Source organism: Delphinapterus leucas, chromosome 12, assembly GCF_059928025.1.
Source record: "Delphinapterus leucas isolate spDelLeu-1000000601 "Yukka" chromosome 12, BTC_Dleu_Yukka2, whole genome shotgun sequence".
In the NCBI taxonomy this organism is placed as follows: Eukaryota; Metazoa; Chordata; class Mammalia; order Artiodactyla; family Monodontidae; genus Delphinapterus; species Delphinapterus leucas.
The window spans coordinates 44,964,636-44,986,465 of NC_143140.1; the positions used below are offsets into that span (position 1 = coordinate 44,964,636).

Genomic DNA, 21,830 nt, shown 5'->3' on the forward strand with positions numbered 1-21,830 from the left:
TGTGAAATAGTATTTAATGATTTATAATTCGCCAAAGAGGCGAGAAAAAAACATGCATCCTTTTGTTACCAGTTAATACGTTAGCTTTGAGGAACGAAATCTCATTTAATCCAAAGTGGAAAAAAAAGAGTGAACTGAAGCTCTGCTAGTTTAGCAGCAGGGCGGGTCTGGCACCCGACCAGGAAAGGGGGGCAGTCAGCCGCGCCCCTACTGCATGGCCAGGAAGCGGTTTGTGTGGAGACGTCTCAGTCACTCGGCTGTGACAAACCGCACCCCGATAGCCAGAGCGCGTTAAGTCCGAGAGGCCGAGGTGCCCCGAGTGCCCGCGCCCTCCCCGGGGACGAGGCGGGAGGGCGGAGGTCGCACGCAAAGACAGACAGACCCAGACGTTCCGAGAGACCTCTGCCTTAAGAAAATAAGATGTTACGAGACCATATATTTTCTATTTTTATAACATTTTATATAACTCATAAAACAGTGCTTGTATAAAAATTCACACAAAGTTGCTAGAGAGCATACAATTTCCAAAAATGTCCTGGGTTTTTGTTACATTCAGTTTTCTAAGGATGCACTCAAATCAATGGTAAAATGCAGACATTATGCGATATTTCATTATCTTTGGTAAAACTATACTCATTATTTTGTCTCCTCACAGTATTAATTCTGATATCCACTTTGTGCAGGGTCTGCTGTCACTAGGATGTCAGAAGAACATTAAGGCTGGATCTACAAGAGGCAAGTATCTCCACGTGACAGTTGGAGCCCCTCGGCCCCCACCCCCTGCCCACTCCATATCATCCATCTACACAGCGAGGCAGGGTAAGAGCCCAATGGCCTCCAATCCGGGGTCTCGAGACCCTCCTCCTCAGTCAGGCAAGAAGTAAACATTTGGGGGCAAAGGTGAAAACTGAGGCCATCTCTGCAGGAACCCGAGTGGCCATGCTGTGGTAGGGTAGGCCAGTGACTCTTAGCATTTAAACAGCTAATCCATTCACCACTAAGTAGATCCCATTGGTTGGTTGATGATTGCTGCTGAGGTGGAGCCCCTCCCCCCAAACTTAAAAAGAAAGGAAGGTTTGGAGCCAACACTGAAGGGGGAAGGGGCACACTAACACCCATGACACTGGACACGACTTTATTCCCTGTCAAACGTGTGTTGTCATGTAGACACAGCCCAAGTGAACTGAAGCAGGATTAGAGCACTTAGTACATTCATGACTATCTTCACACATTCTTTTAAAACTTACTAACAGAGGAGAACAAGGGACACTACCACCTATTGTGACCTGCTATTTCACTCAACATCAGAATGTATCTGTGCTACTTCTTTAGTCCTCTGGACACGAGGGGGGAGAAATTCCAAAAAAAGCAAACAAGTAAAAATCAAAGAATTTAGATGTGGAGGGAGAAGGGGTTTTGCCAACAGATTTTATGGAAAACATTAAATTTTGAAAAAAAATTAGTATTTTGTACTTCTATTGCTTCGTGTAAAAAAAACTGCCCCTGGAGCCCACCTGTGTGGCTGGAGCTCTGAGGACACCACAGAGACAGACATGGGACCCACAGGCGGTTCCTGATGAGTCAGTCCAGAGAGACAAGAAGCAGCTGACAGAGTGTGTCCACCTCTCTTCACTGGAAGGGACTCTAAGATTTGGGGGGAAGAAGCCCTACAAGGAAAGGTATTAAGGAAACCACCAAAACACGGTTTCCAAAAATTGAACATGCGTTAGGTTCTAAAGAGACATAGTTCGTTCCTAGAACCTTGTTGATGTCTCTATCGTGGGTAGATAGGATGATTTTTTTTTTTTTAATTATTAAATGATTGTGCTTCTGAAGTTGCAGGGTCACATTCCACCCTCTAGAAAGCAGGGCAATTTTCACATGGCTTGGAATCCTCTTGGATACATCCTAGAGACCAGAACAAATTCCATGGCACCCTCCCGCCCACAGGGCTGGTGAGTGAGAGAGTGCCACTGCCGTCTTTGGGTGTGTGCGCGCGCGCAGGCATGCATTTATGTGCTGGAGAGACTAAGGCATAGAGAAAGGCCCAGGAGAGGGGGAAGTGAGTCTCTGGCTGCTCCAGTCCTCCTCCTTTCCAGGCACAAAGAGGTTGAGCTTGTTGTTCATGTCGCTCCCCTTCCTCTCACTTCAGTTTTCTACTAAGAAATGTGGGTGTGCACATGTGGGTGTGTGGGGAGACAGTCATTTATTAAGTCCCTGTGCATTTCTAAATTGCAATAATTCAGGTCTGCAGTTTCAATAGAAATAATCTGTAAATGACATTTAAAAGCAAATTTACTAAAATTAGATCAGCAACTTGACACTGCTCAGAATCTTGTCATATTAAAAAAGAAAACTGCCCGCTGGGTGCAGGCAAAATTCTGTCATACAGCCACTGAAACTGAAGTCCTTATCTGTATGAAGAAAAGTCATAGACTGTTTCTATTATTTCTGCATTTTAAGGTAGCAAAATGTTAAGCCATTAGATTATTAAATCTGTAACATTCCACAAGGGTTTTAGGACTACCCTGTGTGATTCAATTCATTTTCTAGCTTTCTGGTATGATGTACTGTGTTTGGGTTAGACTGTTTCCTTTCCCCCTTAGGCACTGGCCCCCACAGTCAGGTAGGTAAAAGTATTGTTTTTATATTAAGGACTTTACCTGTTGGGGAGTTTCCTCCAGGTTGGAATCCTGGAGAGCATGCCGCTGGCCTGGAGCAATGTGACCTTCCCAACCAGGGGAGAGAAAAGAGGTGTCTCATCCCGAGGCCAAGGGACCAGCTAGATGTAGGACAGCAGGACCTTCTGAGGGCCCAGAGGGAGAGCTCTGAGTGGACCCTAGGAAGGGATATGGGAGCCCCATTTGAGATGGTCTGTGTCCTTCCAATACCGGGTATCCCCAAGAGAGCCCAAGGCTTGGGCCCACCCTGAGGAACAAGGATGTGTACTGACTGGAGGAGCTGACACTGAGGTGTGGTGAAGTCACCATACAGCTCCCAGAACCCAGGTTTTGTTTTGTACAAATACACACATGGAAAGTAAACAGTTCTTGGTGAGCCCAAAGGGGCCCATCCTTAAATCAAACAAGATATCCACACACACACTTCTCCAAGGTAATGTGTTTGCCCCTCCAACAGCACCCTTGCCTAGAGAGGAGGGGGGGCAGTGGGAGGACGCAGCTCAAATGAAGACACCGTGAACGTGTTTCCACGTCTCTCTACATTCATATCATCATCATCCAGTGTTCTCGTCTACAGAGCGAGCACAACGTTCTGCCGGCACGGCAACGTGGGCCAGGCCGTCCCCTAAGCCCCTTCCTCGGCACCACAGTGGGAGGGAGTAGGTGACTGGCCATGGTCAGAAAGACATCGCACTATTCCAGCCCCTCCACCGCCATCCAAGAGGCATCCTGACTCTTCCAAAATCCAATGTAAAAGACAAGGTCAGTAAATCCATCTCTATGCCACCTGAAGCTATTAGCCATCACGCATGATCATGGCACTTCTAAAAATTTCATTTATCTGAAACCGTCTTAAAAAAAAAAAATTCCCAGCAACTGAAGTCATCTTACAGTACTTCATCTCAAATATTTAAAAGATTTTTTTCTAGGTAAAATGGCCTCGACAGAGCCCAATGATTTTCTTAAAAAAGGGTTTCTTTTTAACTTAAAAAAAACTGATAAAACTGGAAGATGTAAAACGTGGGAAGAGGACCAAGAGGGTTGCTCGATTTGCATTTCAAATTGTGAGGGGACTGGGAGGACACTGCCAAGGAGAGGGAACCCTGACTCCTGAGGCCTCTCTGCTATCACAGCTTGGCCCTCCCCAGACTCTGGCTGTACCACCAGGAACACAGGACAAAAGTCGTAAGTACAAGAGGCCAAATGCGAGGCTTCTTTCTCGCGGCCGTGGCCGGCGGGGCGGTCACGTGTGCAAATGCAGCAGGCCACTCCCCGCCGACATAAGGTGCGCGGCTGTGGACACGTCGCGGGCTCCGGCAGAACGCTCAGTGCCCGCGGTGCCCATCACTTCTCCACCTTCTTGGCTTTCTTCAGGATGTCGCATTTCTTCCTGTTGGGGCGGCGGCACCGTTCGTCGATGCTGGGGATACATTCATAGTGCCACACCTCCTCCATCTTCTCCACCGGGTACACGGCCTCCACGTAGTGGCGGATGAGCCTCAGCCGCGTGGGGTCCAGCTGCTTCTTGTTGCACGCCCCGGAGTGGTTGTACTGCAGCCGTAGGTTCTCGGCGGTGAAGAGTTCGGGGAAGAGCCTGACGAGCAGGCGGGCGGCGAAGTTGCCCACAGAGAGGCTCTGCTGCACGATCTCGCGAACCTCCTTGTCTGACAGCAGGTATGGCGAAGGCACCGGGAAGTCGGGCGAGGGCACCACCAGCTCGTCCAGGGGGATCTTGCAGAAGTCCTTGCTGCTCCTTTCGGGGGGCAGTGGGGGCCCCTCAAATTCCTCCCGGAACCGCTCGGGGTTGATTGCATAGCTGGCCAGGTCCCTGCACTCCGGGCCCGGCACATGGACCTTGCGCTGCTGCTGGTAGGAGCGCCTCTGCTCCGTGTCCCGGCGCCGGCAGCGCTCGTCCAGTTTGCCCACGAACTCCAGTGTCCAGACGCGGTCATTCTTGGCCCGCGGGTAGAGCAGCTGCACGTAGTGGCGGATGAGCTTGATGCGGGACGGGTCCAGCTGCTTCTTGCCCAGCGAGCCGCTGCAGTTGTACTGCTTGCGCAGGTTCTCGTGGGTGAAGAGCTCGGGGAACAGGTGCACGAGCAGGCGTGAGGCAAAGTTGCCAATCGACAGGCTGCTTTCGTAGATGCTGCGCAGCTGCTCCTTGCTGAGCAGGCAGTCGGCGCCAGGCACCTCGAAGTCGGGCTGTGGGATCTCCAGCTTGTCGAAGTCGATGGGCACCAGCCAGATCTTCTTGGACCGCCGGCCGGGCCGCTCGCCCTCGAAGCTGTCTTCCACCTTGACCACGGAGATGTCATCGGGAAGGCTGGAAGAGTCGTAGCAGTCGTCCCGCGGGGGCTCGCCCTCGCTGCCCGCGTCCAGCCCCAGGCCCTCCAGCTCGTCGTTGATGCGCTGGGCGCACTGCTGCAGCCAGGCCTCCTCCTCCTGCATGTCGGGGAAGTAGATCTCCGTGTAGTTGCGGATGATCTGCAGCCTCTGTGCGTCCAGCTCCTGCTTGCCTCCGTCCCCGTAGCAGCTGTACTGCTCGCCCAGCTTTCGGTGGTCGAAGAGCTCGGGGAAGAGCCGGTGCAGAAGGAAGACCGCGAACTCCCCTGGCGACGAGGCTTCGTCCAGGAACTCAGTTAGGTCCTGCGTGTCCACCACGTGATCCGAGGCGATGGTACTGCTCCGGTCCAGGGACAGGGCCTCCTCCTGGTCTTTGTTGTCCAGGAAGTGGCTGGTGTCCACTTGCTCAGCCTCGAAGAAGCCAGCGACCTGGCCGCCGGGCTGGCTGTCCTCCATTTCCCGTTGGGCCCAGAAGCGGCTGAAGAAGTCGTTCAGCTGGGGCAGGCACTCAGCCTGCCACACGGCCGTGTCCTTCACTGATGGGTAGTAGACCTCCACGTAGTTGCGGATGAGCTGCAGGTGCAGCGATTCCAGCTTCCGCTTGGCCGCAAAGCCGCAGGCGCTGCAGCCCCGGGAGAAGTCCACGTCGCTGAAGAGTTCAGGGAAGAGCTGCACCAGCAGGCGGCAGGCCAGGTCGCCACCCGACAGGCTCTGGTCCACGATCTGCTTGAGCTCGGCTGCCGTGAGCTGGTACTCGGGGGGCGGCTGGAACTTGGCTACCATCTCGGTGGGGCTCACCTGCTTCTTGATGCGGCTCACCTCCAGGGAGAGCAGGTCCACCTTGCTGTGCAGCTGCGACATGTTGGAGGAGAGCGTGTTGAGCATGTAGAACATCTTCTGGATGAGAAAGTAGATGTTGGGGTCACTGTCGGTGGCTGCTGCGGCGCCGCCGCCGTCCCGCTTCTGCGGCTCGTTCAGGAGCCGCAGTGGTGAGGGGCTGTTCCTGGGGTTCGCCTTCTCGAAGAGCTCGAACATGTTAAGCGCGTCTCCGGGGGGAGGGTTCTTCTTCTCCATGATCTTGTGCGAGATGCCGTACAGAGGCTTCTTGTAGGAGGGCGTGGTCACGTCGTTGCTGGGCTCCTCCTCGCCCGGCCACGCGGAGCCCGAGCTCTTGCCCCTGCCTGCCTGCTCCCCGTTGCCCTGGCAGGGCGAGCCGTTCTCCCGGTTCCGCATGCCTGCTAGGAGCGCCTGGAAGACAAGAAGTGCGTTAGCTGAGGGTTCTGGTTTACTATCCTAGACACAAAAGAGGGGCCGAGGTCGATCGCAGGAGCCTGTGAGAAAGTGTTTCCCTTGCCCGGGAATCGCTCTACCGGTACGGTACACAACACACCGCTAACACAAACCTGCATCCCAGCGCCAAACTTGCTCGCTCTCCCTACTTCCTGAGAGGCACAGGCTGGACCTCAAAAGCTTCTAATTCCTGTAGGACACAAGCCCTGAACTTCCTGTCTACAAGGCCTGGCAGGAGAGCAAACACATATCCTGGCAAGGCCGGGCAAGAGTCCTCGAGGGATGAGAGAGAGACCCCGGGCACGGGAAGCGCTCCTGTGGCAGTTCAGCCTTGGGCAGGCCACCTCATTGCCCTGACTGCTCTCAGACAGGGAGGATTCCTGCCAACGGCAGCTCCGGAAGGCAGCAGTGTGTTGTCCAGTCTGCAGCCTCTAGGAGAGCAGGTGTCTCCACTCTGGAGAGCTCCCAAGATGCATGGTGTTGAGCACGGGAGAACTGGGGTCCAGCGGTCCCCAACCTTTTTGGCACCAGGGACCGGTTTCATGGAAGGCAATTTTCCCACGGACAGCGGCGGGCTGGGGGATGGTTCAGGCGGTGATGTGAGTGATGGGGAGCCACGGGGAGCGGCAGATGAAGCTCCGCTTGCTTACCCGCTGCTCACCTCCTGCTGTGCGGCCTGGTTACTAACAGGCAGTCCACGGCCCAGGGGTTGGGGACCCCTGGTCTAGAGAGGGGCAGTCTATTGTCAACTCTGCCACTGCCTGGAGTCACATCTAATCTCAGACTGGAAAAGGCTCAGAACTCGCCCAAGCTCGGGCGACTGTGGATGCTGTGAAGTGATGAGGCCTCCCAGCTTTCTAAGTCTCGGCCTCCTAGCCCTTCTTGGTCCAGCAGCCCTTCTCAACCAGAATTGCAGAAGAGTATTAAGCCCCATGTCCTAAAGCACCCACTGCATGTACTGAATTAACACCTTTCCTATGCATCTAGAAAAGTACTTTCTATGTACTCTCCAGCCTTGCTCAATAGAGGACAGTGAGAGAATTAAGCCCTACCAAAAATGATTTCAGGGATTATCTCCTCAACTCTCCCAAGGTTGGCACACTCTGCAGGTCCACTCCTGATGGACTCCCAGGGCAAGTTCAAAATAGCCTTTTGTTTTTTTTAAATAAATAAATAAGTTTATTTATTTATTTTTGGCTGCATTGGGTCTTCGTTGCTCTGCGCGGGCTTTTCTCTAGTTGCGGTGAACGGGGGCTACTCTTTGTTGCAGTGCTCGGGCTTCTCATTGCGGTGGCTTCTCTTGTTGCGGAGCACAGGCTCTAGGTGCGTGGGCTTCAGTAGTTGTGGCACGTGGGCTCAGTAGTTGTGGCACATGGGCTTAGTTGCTCCACGGCATGTGGGATCTCCCCAGACCAGGGATCGAACCCATGTCCCCTGCATTGGCAGATGGATTCTTAACCACTGTACCACGAGGGAAGTCCTGAAGATACCCTTAAAGGCTCCAAAGCTTGAGCCCAAGCTTCATACCAGAAGGCAACTGCCCAGACCATTTGGGATCCCAGAGTCCTCAGCTTTCTTTACTGGTTTTCCCTACTGCCAGGCCCTGGACGGTTTAAGAGGCTTATTTACATATATATGGACAAGTGATTTTCAACACAGGTTCAAAGGCAATTCAGTAGAAAAAGGAGAATCTTTTCAACAAATGATGCTAGAAAAATTGGATATACATATGCAAAAAAAAAAAGCAAAAATGTTTCATCCTACATATATCATATAAAAAATTAACTAAAAATGGATCATGGGTGTAAAACTAAAAACGAACTTAAAATTCTAACACTTCTAGAAGAAAGCGTAAGAGCAATCCCTTATGACCTTGTTTTAGGCGAATATTTCTCAGATACAATACCACAAGCATGATCCATAAGAGAACAAACTGATAAACTGAACTTCATCAAAATTTAAAACTTCTTTAAAAGATGAAAAACAAGCCCAGACTGGAAGAAAACACAGGCAAATCATTTATCTGATAAAGGACTTGAATCCAGATTACATAAAGAACACTCAACTCAATATGACATACAACCCAATTAATGGCTTCGATAGTCACTTTGGAGAAGCCATATAAATGGCAAAAAAGCACATAAAAAGATGCTTAGTGGGACTTCCATGGTGGTCCAGTGATTAAGACTCCACACTTCTACTGCAGGGGGCACGGGTTCGATCCCTGTTTGGGGAACTAAGATCCCACATGTTCCACAGTGCGGCCAAAAAATAATTTAAAAAAAAAGATGCTTAGTAATCTGCATATTAAAACCACACTGAGATACCACATCACCCCCACTAGGATAGGTGTAATCAAAAAGGCAGACAGTACTGAATGACGGAGATGATGTGAAGGAACTGGAACTCTCGCATGCTGCTGGGGTGGATATAAAATGGTATAACCACTGTAGAAAACAATTGGTATTCTTTTAAGAAGTTAAATATATATGGGACAATACGATCCAGGTATTCCATTCCTAGGTATCCATTTACCAAGCAAAATGAACGCACACGATCATACGAAGACTTACATGCAGATGTTCATGGCAGCCCTGTTTGTAAACAGCCCCAAACTGGAAACAACCCAAGTTTTAAACAAGTATATAGATATGCTGTGTTATACAGCAGGATGCTACTCAGCAATAGAGCTGATAAACATGATACTCATGATGAATCTCAAAATAATTAAGCTGAGTGAAAGAAGCCAGTCAAACGAAAGAGGACTGTAGCATTCCATTCATATAAAATTCTAGAAAATGCCAACTCATCTTTAGTGACAGAAAGCAGATTAGTCGTTACCTGGGGATGGGGGGAGGATGCAAAAGGGCACAAGGAGACGTTCATGGTAGCAGGTGATGGATATGTTTCTCATCTTGATTGTAGCATAGTTTCATTGGTATACATGTCAAAACTTACCAAATGGTATGCTTTAAATATGTGTCGTTTATATATTTCAGTCATAAATTTGTTTCTGACAAATGTTGAATTTGACCCCAAAACATACTGGAATATATTTCTGAGGGTCTAATTAAGCAGAAGAACTAATTGGTGAGCACCTGTGGGTGTCAGGGGAGCAGGCAGGGTTGAAGCACAAAGCATGTGCTTCCACAGACATGCGCATGCCTCAGGCAACTAAAAAATGGACAAGGACAAAGTGCATCCTGAGGATGCTCCCCCACCTGGGGAAGAATATGGTTGGCACAACCTGGCCCAGCCCAGCGCTTCTGAAAGTCTAATATCCATATGAACAGCCTGGGTTCTAGTTAGAATACAGATTCTGATTCAAGGCTTTGCATTTCTAACAAGCCGTTGGACCTCTCTGGGTGGCCAGGGCCAGGTGGTCTGCCCTCAGTTTATCTCCTCCAGGCAGATTCCGTGTCATTTGTAAGCATTCAGATAACTAATGCCAGCACAACACAGTACATGAGGTGCTTTTCTCTTGCAGCCTAAAAAAATGTAGGGAAGAGACACTCTCAGGGGGACTGCCGTTACAACAGCAGGTGAGCGATACAAAGGCCTGAGGTGGAAAGAGACAGTGAGGCCACATAAGCATGTGAAACTCTGACCCTTCTGAACCTCCCACATGTTATCGTTTATTTAAATGGATGAATTATTACTTCCTGGACTCTCTCTTTTAAAAAATGGAATCATCAGACTCATATTAGACAAAGATTAATTTTTCTGTTGCACCTCTGTTGACAACAACCATGCAGAAGAACAGCTACTTTACTCTCTCAGGACCCTGAAAATAAAGGAATTCTTTCAACTGTTTCAATTATCCCATCGAAGTAGGCAATACTTTCTTCAGGGTTTGTCTAAACTGATGATGGGGGCTTCCCTGGTGGTGCAGTGGTTAAAGAACCTGCCTGCCAACGCAGGGGAAAACGGGTTCCAGCCCTGGTCTGGGAAGATCCCACATGGTGCAGAGCAACTAAGCCCGTGAGCCACAACTACTGAGCCTGCGCTCTAGAGCCCCCCAGCCACAACTACTGAAGCCCACGTGCCACAACTACGGAAGCCTGTGCACCTAGAGCCCGTGCTCCGCTACAAGAGAAGCCACCGCAATGAGAAGCCCGTGCACCGCAATCAAGAGTAGCCCATGCTAGCTGCAACTAGAGAAAGCCCACGAGCAGCAACGAAGACCCAATGAAGCCAAAAATAAATAAATAAATAAAATAAATTTATAAACTGATGATGGGTCAGAGGCCCCTGGCCCTCCTACCCCACCCCCCAACCCCGCCAAAAAACTTCCCAAGAGCAGAGGACCAGGGGCCTCCTGGGCTGGGGCGAGCCCGCCACCTGCCCCTCTCCCTCATGGGGTCTCCTCCCTGAGCTATCCCCAACCTCATCGCACTGCAAAATGGTTACATGATGGGGCCACGTCCTTCCTGAGTCCATCCCTAGTGTCCTGCAAAGTGCCTGGGACAGAGAAGAGCTCACTGAATGTTTGTTAAGCAGGGTAAAGTGTCTACCGCCCTCAAATATATGCTTAAGAAAAAGAACCTGTTCAGAGAGGCCACTAGCTTAATGAACAACATGAGTGTAGGGAGGTATAAAGGAGTGGATAGGTCCTCTGCATGACCTTTCATGCTTCAGCTTCCTGTGTGTAACTCGGGGATATATCATGGTACCTGTCTCTGGGTACCAGGGTAGCTATGATGACCTAATGAGATAATGTATATGAAGCACTGAGCCTGTGTCTGAATCAGTAAGTGCTTAATAAATATGTACTGTTTTAGTATGATTATTATTAAACAACGCTCTTCCCAAGCTGCAGCAGTGACAATACTATGGGCCTTTTATTGAACTAGTTGTAAAGATTACTCTCAACCAGTAAATAAGAGAAGAACTTGCCTACAGTGCAGCAGGGTAAGTCACTCACAGAAGGCATTCTTAGAGGTCTGTTTGCTCTAAAGACTGAGGCTGGGAGGAGTACAGGAAGGACAGCTGAGCTCAAGGTGGGGTTTCAAGCTCTTTTCAGTTCTGTAGTTCTGCTACCTGGCAGAAAGCAGAGGATAATTTTAAAAAGGAAGGAAGAGGGACTTCCCTGGTGGTCCGGTGGTTAAGAATCTGCCTTCCCCAAGAAGCACACGAAAAGCTGCTCAACGTCACTAATCATTAGAGAAATGCAAATCAAAACTACAATGAGGTATCACCTCACACCAGTGAGAATGGGCATCATCAGAAAATCTCCAAACAACAAATGCTGGAGAGGCTGTGGAGGAAAGGGAACCCTCTTGCACTGTTGGTGGGAATGTAAATTGATACAGCCACTATGGAGAACAGTATGGGGGTTCCTTAAAAAACTAAAAATAGAATTACCATATGACCCAGTAATCCCACGACTGGGCATATACCCTGAGAAAACCATAATTCAAAAAGACACATGCATCCCAATGTTCATTGCAGCACTATTTACAATAGCCAGGTCATGGAAGCAACCTAAATGCCCATCGACAGACGAATGGATAAAGAAGATGTGGCACAGATATGCAATGGAATATTACTCAGCCGTAAAAAGGAATGAAATTGGGTCATTTGTAGAAACATGGATGGATCTAGAGACTGTCACACAGAGTGAATTAAGTCAGAAAGAGAAAAACAAATATCGTATATTAATGCATATATGTGGAACCTAGAAAAATGGTACAGATGAACTGGTTTGCAGGGCAGAAATAGAGACACAGATGTAGAGAACAAACCTATGGACACCAAGGGGGGAAAGTGGCTGGTGGTGGTGGGATGAATTGGGATATTGGGATTGACATATATACACTAATATGTATAAAATGGATAACTAATAAGAACCTGCTGTATAAAAAATAAATAAAATAAAATTCAAAAAAAATTCATAGAACAAAAAACCAAATCCGCCTTCCAATCCAGGGGATGCGGGTTCGATCCCTGGTTGGGGAATTAAGATCCCACATGCCGCAGGGCAACTGAGCCCTCGTGCCACAACTAGAGAGCCTGCGCACCACAACAAAGATCCTGAGTGCTGCAACTAAGACCTGACGCAGCCAAAAATAAGTAAATAAAATAAATAAATATTTAAAAAAAGAAAACTTAAAAAAAATTAAAATAAATAAAAAGGAAGAAAGAAAGGAAAGAAAGAAACCACATACACATACATGAGAAACTTGGAGAAAGAAAGGGATGGAGATGGTTGAAAATCTTTACTCCTGACACAGTGTGTTTAGAACTGTGGGTTGTCACATGACCCATTACTAAATGATGACATTGATTTGATGGGTCAAGACCAGCATAAAAGAGGGAGGGGAAAATTCCTTGGCAGTCCAGTGGTTAGGGCTCCATGCTTCTACTGCAGGGGGCACGGGTTCAATCCCTGGTCAGGGAACCAAGATCCTGCATGCCGCGTAGTGCAGCCAAAAAAACAAAAACAAAGAAAGAAAGAGGGAGGGAAGGAGGAAGTATGAAAGAGAGACAGGAAGGAAAGAAAAAAAGAACAGAATAGAAAATATCAGAGGGCATTGCACACAGTAAGTAAATTCAAGAAGTTTTGTTCTACTGCTCTGTGTCTATGTATTTACATACAAATCCATATATGTGGACCAGATGGCTCTATAAGGTGAATTTATAACTGTGGATCACTGTTGAAAAGCACTGCCCTAATAAATTCAAATTGTCTTACTTGCTAATTCCTATAGACTGTAAATTAGATTTTTAGCAATTTACTCACCATTAAATTTTTTCTTTTTTTTTACTTTTATTTGCATTTATTTTTTGCAGCATTTATTCCCAGGCCATAAGTTTTTGTTTCTTCAGTTTCTTCTGGGATATCTTTTTCTTCTGGTCAACCTCCTCTTCTGGTTTAGGAGCAGTCTGTTCTTTTTCAGTAAGGATCATCTCAATGTGGAAGGGAGAGCTCATGTATGGGTTGATCCCACCATGAACTCTGTAAGTCCTGCACCACATCTTGGGGGCTTTGTTCACCTGGATGTGCTCAATGACCAGAGAATCTACATCTAAGCCCTTAAGTTCAGCATTACTCTCTGCATTTTTGAGCGTGTGCAGTGAAAATTCAGCACTCTTTTTGGGCCACCGACCCTGCATCCAGCCCCACTGTTTGGCCTGGGCACACCTACCAACTCCACCATTGTAACAACGGAATGGCACACATTGCTCCTTTAAAGTGACATCCTTCAGATACTGGGTGGCTTTCGGACATGCGTACTCTTAGTGGCCTGGGCAGTTTCACGTGTGTTCTTAAAGTGAACACGAAGATTTCAACCTCTTGATTTGCATGATTTTGTGGGGTTTTCTGGGTCAAGTGAATAGTGAACCATTTTTAGAGGTCACCTCAAGCTGCTTACCGGAAAAGGAAAAAGCACTCACCATTAAATTTTATTACACCAAAATAATTTTGGAGGTCCCATGGATCATAAGATTTCCGTGAGGTTTTACCAATATAGAGTAATTTGAGTGTGTAATGTCAATCATTAAAAATATATATATAATTACATTACAACTGATTTTGGAAAGGGGCAAAGGCTTTGTAACAAGCAGTTCCACTAATACATTTAAATAAGATTCCATGCAGAGAAAGATCACCAGAAACTCACATGCCATGTAATAAGAGTACACGTTCTAGGGGGGGATCTGCCCTTATTAACACTCAGAGTAGAAAATAAGCACAGGGACAAGTTTCTGGGTGAACTATCTGAACAAAACAAACAGAAGTCGTTTGACTCCAGCACATTCCTACAGTGAGCGAAGAGCAGTGTGTCAGAACTGGAGACCCTCCATAACTCTCAATAGTCAGCCTCATTAATAAAAACATTTCAGTTTCTACCAAGCATGTTAGAAACACTGCCATCAATACAAACATTTTTGGCTAAGTTGCTTGAATAAAAAATTAAGTTAGAGTCCCAGCAGAGGGCAACATTCCTCACTCCCAGAGACCTTGGATACACAATTCAACACAAAGCATGACACACGCACCAAAGAGAAGGTTCTTAGATATCCCCACACTGGTGTCCTGTCAACTCAGTGCTCCAATTAATTCCACAAACGCTGCCAAGGCACGATGGGCTGGCTGCATTTGCTGCTGCTGATAAAATCTCTGCTCAGCTGTCTAGGAGTATCGAGAAATCTTTAAATCTGTGCTACTTGGCACTGGTGTCTGGCTGACACCGTTCCCAATTCTCCGAGGCTCATCTTCCAACCATATGTGAACTCTGCCGCACAGCTCAGGCTCTGCAGTGCCAGCACCTCTCCTGGATCCGATCCGTGCATTTCATTCTATCACTAGCACCCTTAGACTCAAGCGGGAATGCCCAATCTCTTGGCTGGAGAGTCTGACTGATCAAAAACAGGTTGATGTAAGGTTACGGATGTGTGACATCTTGGGGACTGGGTCACCATGGAGATGCTCCAAGGCCTGAGTCTTCCTCAAGACTCCAAATCCAAGAGCAGTCACTGAATTCAGTTCAACGAATGATGAGTGGCTAAGTGGTGCCCAGTCAGCTAAGTGGAACACCAAGAAAGCAGCATGCCTTCAGAGGAGCAGGGAGCTGAGAATTAATGTGGCATCAAGGGCAGACCATGGAAAAGGGCTCCTAGGGGGCTGGCATCACCACCCACCTCCAAATAATCGAGACGGGGTGATGCTTTTCATTTTTAACAGAATGTTTATCTCCATCATCATCATTAAATGACCAGATGTAGTTAGCAATAAGGAATGGAAGAGCTTTCTACCTCACAGAGTCAGTAAGCAAACATTACTGAGCGCCCAGCATCTGTCAGGCACGGTGCAAGGCCCTGGGGACACAGGGAACAAGCCTGTCTCTGCCCTCATGGCTTTTATCCTTTGGGTTATCCTTTATACTGCTGACACTGTGTGGTGAGGATGGAGAATGTGTTATCATGCCTGAAAAAATAAGAATCTGGGGAGATAAAGCAACTTATAGGAAGGGAGAAGAGAAAGACCACAGGGATGGCAAACTATCAGGGCAGGGCATCCTCAGAGGCTCCTCACAGCATATCCTACAAATACCCCACAGTGCTCAGGGCCACCAGTGCTTTAAGTGCGCAGTTCCAAATCAAGCAGGCTTGGTAGTGCTAGCTTCTCTGAGCCTCATGAAAATGGGAATGGCCACAGTACCTATCTGCTAGGGCTGCTGTGGAAATGACTACGAATCTCCAGCTGGGAGCATACTGAATGACACCTAGGAGGTGTTCAGTACATTTGCACTGAGCGAATGAGATGGCAGTTCCATTCTCCAATTGAAAACCAAACTGCAATGACACTTTAGGATTAAAAACAAACGTAGAAACAAAGAACCCCAGGAGAACAAGGCTAACTTCTGCCTGGCCCAGGGCTCTTGAATATCACCCCCAGTTCCATGAACAAAAAGATGATTAGCAATAAAAACGCTGGCTACTCACCTCCCACATCTGCTGTATTTGGCTATCATGCCTCTCCCAGCAGAGACGCCAAATATGTCTTTAGGCAGCCTTTTGTTAGATTTTTTGAGGGAGGTTTTATTTTTCTTCTAAGCATTGTACTAAATGTCACTCATAAACAGCCCATCAGCACCGATGGGAGTTTGAATGTGACAGACCTTAGGCATCAGGGCTACCACTCAAATCCTCCCCCCTCGCCCTCATCCCCCTTCCTCGGGGTCAAAGGAGGAGATGGAAGGTGCTCAGAATCAAGGGCACTCAGGCCGGGGGCGTCCAGGAGGGCATCAGGTGGCCTCTCTTGGCAATTCCATGCCATTTTCCTTCTGATAAACATGGAGGGAGGTGGCTGAATACTGACCATAAGGGGTGGTAGTTGGAGATGGGGGTTGGGGGGCAGTAAATAAACATTTTTGAAGGCTGATGTAGGGCAGGCCCCGTGCTGGGCTCCTTCCAGGGGTTGTCTCAATCCACACAAGGAACCAATGAGGAAGCAGTGTCACCACTCATCACCGTGGAGGGACCTGAGTTTGGGAGGTCACAGAATTGGCCAAAGGCTCCATGGTGAACTCCCCCTTATCCGGCTCCAGTCTCCATTCATTCTGGAACTGACCATTCCTATGGGCTGGATCAGAGAAGGTGGGGCTCACCTCCTGGATACGGAGCGGGGAGCTGAGAGCTGAGTGTTCCCAGTCACTCCTGCCACCTCACACCAGGATCAAGGCTGCCCCACTGGTATCCTGGCACTTGACTTTAACTTATATGTCTGAGCTGGCTCTTCTCTCTGGGGGAGATATTCTCTCATCACTGTTATACGGATTAAATGAAACAAGACAAGGAGTGGGGTTATTTGTCAGGTAGGGAGTCAACAGCTGTTAACGTACACCCTTTCCACTTTTTTGGATTATTGCTTGATTCAGCCTCCGTTCCTCCGTCTTACCCTGTGATGAAAGTGCTTAAGGCAGTCGTATATACTCCCTGCTTCCGCTCTCCCACTTCCTCCTTCCCCACCACACATGTAAGACGGATCAGAGAAAACCCAGGGAGAGAAGGATAAAGGGCTATCTACTCTAAATTAGGACTAGTACCATCCTGAAAAAATCAACACATGCTATAATTTCACAAAACCAATTGTTTGTTCGAAAGCCCCCAGGGCTCTGAGGCTACTGACTTACTGACATATCAGCTTGTACAAACTTTTAAAAGGAAGCACTGCCTTGACTTCACACGTCACCATTCTACAAGGAGCTCAAGAATTTCAAAAGGTTTATACTTACATATACATATACTTTTTACAGAACAGGAAGGGGAACAGGGCTATCAACCTCACGTTATCTACACTAAGGGAAATGAACAAAGCTAACAGCACTTCCAAAATAAAACCCAGGACTTAAAGTGTCTTTTCTACTCCAAAATCTAATGGGTTACAGCTGCCTGCTGTATCTAATCCATTGAAAAGTAAACATAGGGGACTTCCCTGGTGGCGCAGTGGCTGGGAGTCCGCCTGCCAATGGAGGGAACACAGGTGGGATCCTGGTCCGGGAGGATCCCACATGCCGCAAAGCAGCTGAGCCCGTGCGCCACAACTACTGAAGCCCACGCTCTGCAGCAGGGGAGGCCACCGCAATGAGAGGCCTGCACACCGTGATGAGGGGTGGACCCCGCTCACCACAACTGGAGGGGGCCTATGTGCAGCCAAAAATAAATTAAAAAAAAAAAAAAAAAAAAGTAGGGCTTCCCTGGTGGCACAGTGGTTGAGAGTCCGCCTGCCGATGCAGGAGGCGCGGGTTCGTGCCCCGGTCCGGGAGGATCCCACATGCCGCAGAGCGGCTAGGCCCGTGAGCCATGGCCGCTGAGCCTGTGCGTCTGGAGCCTGTGCTCCACAACGGGAGAGGCCACAACAGTGAGAGGCCCGCGTACCGCAAAAAAAAAAAAAAAAAAAAAAGTAAACATAGATGACCAATTAGAATATGTAAATTGGACAAGTCATATTAGAAATATTCAAATATATATTGGTTCCCTTTTCTCCAAACATGTCAGGATTCCTGCATGCTGCTGAAGCTCCGGCCAGACAAAGCTAATATTGCCTCACCAGATCTAGAAGAGCATCTGCAACCTTCAAATCATTTCTGTGATGCTCAGGGAAATCCTTCCACTGTGAACCTCAACGGACCTTTCCCCAATGCAGGACTTTCCTGACTTGCTTCATACACTGAAGGATTCAACTAAAATACAAATCATAAGAACCTTCTCCTTCCCCTTCTATCCCCAGAAGACGAAGATGCTCCCTTCTCTATGATGCCAATAAAATGTGTTGGACGAAAGGATGAAGAGTGACACCATTTGTGCAATGAGGCAATGGGGCCAACCTGGGCTGTCCACAAAGGCCACAAACCAGCCTACATGTGATCAGAATTCCTTCTTGATGCAAGAGCTGGCTGTTCCTTGCTGTGGTGAATTGTTTATAAAAATGGCCATCATAGTTCCCGTGTCCTTGTGTGAAATCTCTTTGCAACGTGACTTTGTTGCTCCCACCATCGGGAGGTGGTGTCTAGTTTTCCACCCCTTGATCTAGATTTGGCCACATGACTGGCTCTGACTGGTGGCCCATGAGCAAATGTGTCGCAAGCAGAGGCATCAAAAGTGTTTGCTCCCCAGAGTCTGCCCTCCTCGCTCCTCCTTGGAAATCTTCCACGCATGAGAGTAAGCCTGGACTAGCCTCCTCCTCGTAGGGGGTGAGGAAGTGCATAAAGGGAAGCTGGAGTCACCCCACCAGCCCAGGTGAGGCCCAGATACGGGAGTGAGGTCCTCCCTTACCATCTGGCCCCAGCCACATCAGGCCAAACCAGAGGAAGCACCAGCTGACTCACAGAGCTGAATGAAACAGTGGTTACTTTAAGGCGGCTAAGTTTTGGGATGGTTTGTCACAGCAAAGGTGAACCAATACACTCAACTTTGTGCTCCATTTCTTGAGCTCAAGCTTTACTTGTAAACGTGAAAGAGTGTGCAGAATTGATCATAAGCAGAATTTAACGTGACACACAGAAGACGTTTCCTGGAGTTCCTTCAGGGGCATACCATAGTGCTTCTCAAACTCCTCAACCCTTTCAGAATAACCTCGAGGAGCCTAACCCTTAGAATCACTCACAGGAGGGCACGAGGTTTATGGATATGGATACGGATGGTCCCTGTGGCACTATATGTAATGACATAAAAGTTCCTATATACCAATCGTTAGGGGAAAGGATAATAAATTATGGTTTACAAATAAAGCATTTTTTAAAAAGCAGATGGGTAAAGGTTTTTCAAACAAGCTATTGGACTAACCATCTCGTAGCTTCATTGGCCACAGCAGGCATCTCTCCAGTCAGGAATCTGAGTTTTCATCTACAATCAGCTTATTGCACTGGAAACTGCTGTCCACACATGAAACTCTCCCTAGAGTCCTGAGGTATGCAGCAAGTGGCTGGTTTAGGCAGCCAGGGTCGAGGGTGGGGTATTTTTCATTAATCCTTCATAAAAAAATGATCATACCGGTATAAGAAAATTCAACTTTTTTCTGGGTATTATGGATTTTCTAAAATGTATTGCTGGAGTACTCATGACAGCCAAAAAGTGGAAACAACCCAAATGTCCATCAACTGATGAATGATAAACAAAATGTGATATATTCACACCAGGAAATATTATTTGGCCATAAAAAGGAATGAAGAACTGATAACATGCTTCAGCAAGGATGAACTTTAAAAACATTAGGCTAAGTAAAAGAAGCCAGATACAAAAAGCCACATAGTCTATGATTCCATTTATATGAAATGTCCAGAATAGGCAAATCCATAGAGACAGAAAGTAGATGAGTGGTTGCCAAGAGCTACAGGAGCGTTGGATGGGGAGTGACTGCTTAACTGGGTACAAGATTTCTTTGCGGGGTGATGAAAATGTGCTAAAATTTATCATAGTAATGGTTGTACAACTCTCCGAATCTACTAAAAACCACTGACTTGAACAATGTAAACTGGTGAATTGTATAGTGTGTGACTTATATCTCAATAGAGCTGTTTGGAAAAAAATTCCAAATAAATAAATAAATGAATGTATCCCTCAGTGTTCCATGATGTGGCACGCAGATCAGTCCTCCTTATAGTGTAATATTAACTTGCATATTGAAATCCTGGTGAAAATCTTAATCTCATCACTTTACTAAATCTCTAAAACCTATCAATTCCCAATTTATTTAGATCTGGGGTAGCATCTAATAGAGGAGAATTAAAACCAACCAGTAACAACCCAGAGTCCCAGGCTGATACCCCACGGTGTACTGGCTAATGACGATGAACTCTGAAACGTGGGCTCTATTGAACAGACATGCAGAAGCTGAAATGCCTGTCTGGGCCCCTCATAGCACACGCGCGCATGTGTGTGTGTCTGAGTGGTGAGTAGCTGCGTTAGAGAGCTTGGGAAAACGTTCTTCTAAGAGTTTAAGGTGTGATCTGCCCGTCTGTGGAGAGGCTCTGTGGAACAGGCATTCCGGGCCAGACACCTCATCTCCCAAACTCCCCTCTCTCCTCCGTCTTAACTGTTTTGTGTACCTGTCTTGTCTCCCATCTGGACTCCAGGCTACTAGAGGGGACCACTATGTCCAGTTCCATTTTCTCTCTCTCAGAACTTAGCAAAGTTCAATATAATCAGCAGGTGAGTAAGAAATAAAGCAGGGCTTCCCTGGTGGCGCAGTGGTTGAGAGTCCGCCTGCCGATACAGGGGACACGGGTTCGTGCCCTGGTCCGGGAAGATCCCACATGCCGCGGAGCGGCTGGGCCCGTGAGCCATGGCCGCTGGGCCTGCACGTCCGGAGCCTGTGTTCCGCAACGGGAGAGGCCACAACAGTGAGAGGCCCACGTGCCGCAAAAAAAAAAAAAAAAAAAAAAAAGAAAGCAAATTCATAAAATAGGTAGGTTAGGGGTCACAGGCATGTTATAAAATAATTGGTCTTTTTACAAAAAGATTCATTGAATAAGCTCCCCTAATAGATACAAAAGATGGATCTGATTTAGGAAAAGACCTGCTAAGCCTCACCTTCTCCAGGAATCTAGGTAAGGTGTACGCTATGTGAAATGTGGTAGGCTTTCACTAACAGTCCTTGCTATCCACAAGCTCCTGCTTTCCCTGTGAGCCCTCACCTCGGGAATCAGCCGCCGCCTCTTCACGCTCGGGACGGAGTCCGGCGGGCCCTCGCCGCCCGGCTGCTTTCTCTTGCTGGAGTCCTGGAGGCCAGTGAAGACGCTGTCCAGAGCGTGCTTCTCGGAGGACCTGGAATTCACTGAGCAGTCCAGGGCAGCATCTTCGGCCTCTGTCTCCACTTTCACGGTGTTATTTTTCAGAACTGTGGCAGAGAAGAAATAGGGCTCAGCGGGGAGACCACCTGGCGGCGCTGGGATTAGCAGGGTCCCCTGAGCAGCAGGCTGTATGCGGCCGCCCTTTGATACTATCACTCAGATAACAGTATCTGAGTAACAGATCACAATAAAACTGGCTTTCCAATCAAGCAATCTGTATCTCACCACACTAGTGCTATACCATGATACCATGTTCCAAGCACATTTTGTTCAGAACAGGTTTTAAAGTCTTTTCTCAGGGGAGGGAGAGGAGATGGAAGGAGAGAAACTACTCTTTTAAATGATGCTTTTAAAAAAGTAACTCTGGAAAGATACATAAAATACCACACATGTGAGTGGAGAAGGATGGGAATCAGGGGTGAGAGGAGACTTTTCTTGATTTTTCATCATGTATCTTTTAACATTTTTGAACCACGTAAACGTATCTAAAAAAAGTATTCAGTTAAAATATTTTTTAAAAAGAGGCTTTTCTTTTTTTACCTTCTTCTACATCTTCACTGAATTCAGTTGCATTCATCTTCTATTCCACTAAATGAAAAGACAAAGACAAAGTCTTGATTTATTGTTCATTTTTAAAAATTTTACCCACCCATAAGAAATTCCCTTACCCTCCCAACCCTGGCTCCCGGTAATAGAAGGTTAAGCCAATGCGACTCTG

General features: G+C 47.6%; 1 protein-coding gene and 1 pseudogene across 4 annotated transcripts in view; both read right to left on the minus strand.

The window, feature by feature from the left end:
* The window catches only part of LOC111168132 (uncharacterized), a 25,819-nt pseudogene extending 22,334 nt beyond the window's left edge, over positions 1-3,485 (minus strand). The window contains exon 1 of the transcript XR_016395109.1: positions 3,376-3,485. The product of XR_016395109.1 is annotated as an uncharacterized LOC111168132 (transcript). The remainder of the gene's footprint in view (positions 1-3,375) is intronic.
* BEND3 (BEN domain containing 3) overlaps positions 41-21,830 on the minus strand; it is a 35,875-nt gene continuing 14,085 nt past the window's right edge. For 2 of the 3 annotated variants that reach the window (XM_022553589.3, XM_089921612.1), the window contains exons 2-4: positions 21,653-21,700; positions 20,957-21,159; positions 41-6,272 (exon numbers count right to left, since the gene is read on the minus strand). In XM_022553589.3, the coding sequence (XP_022409297.1) occupies positions 4,026-6,272; positions 20,957-21,159; positions 21,653-21,689 (2,487 nt within the window). In that variant the 5' untranslated portion in view covers positions 21,690-21,700 and the 3' untranslated portion in view covers positions 41-4,025. Of the gene's footprint in view, positions 6,273-19,106; positions 19,292-20,956; positions 21,160-21,652; positions 21,701-21,830 lie in introns of those variants that run through there. The other variant, XM_089921613.1, reaches the window with a different exon arrangement.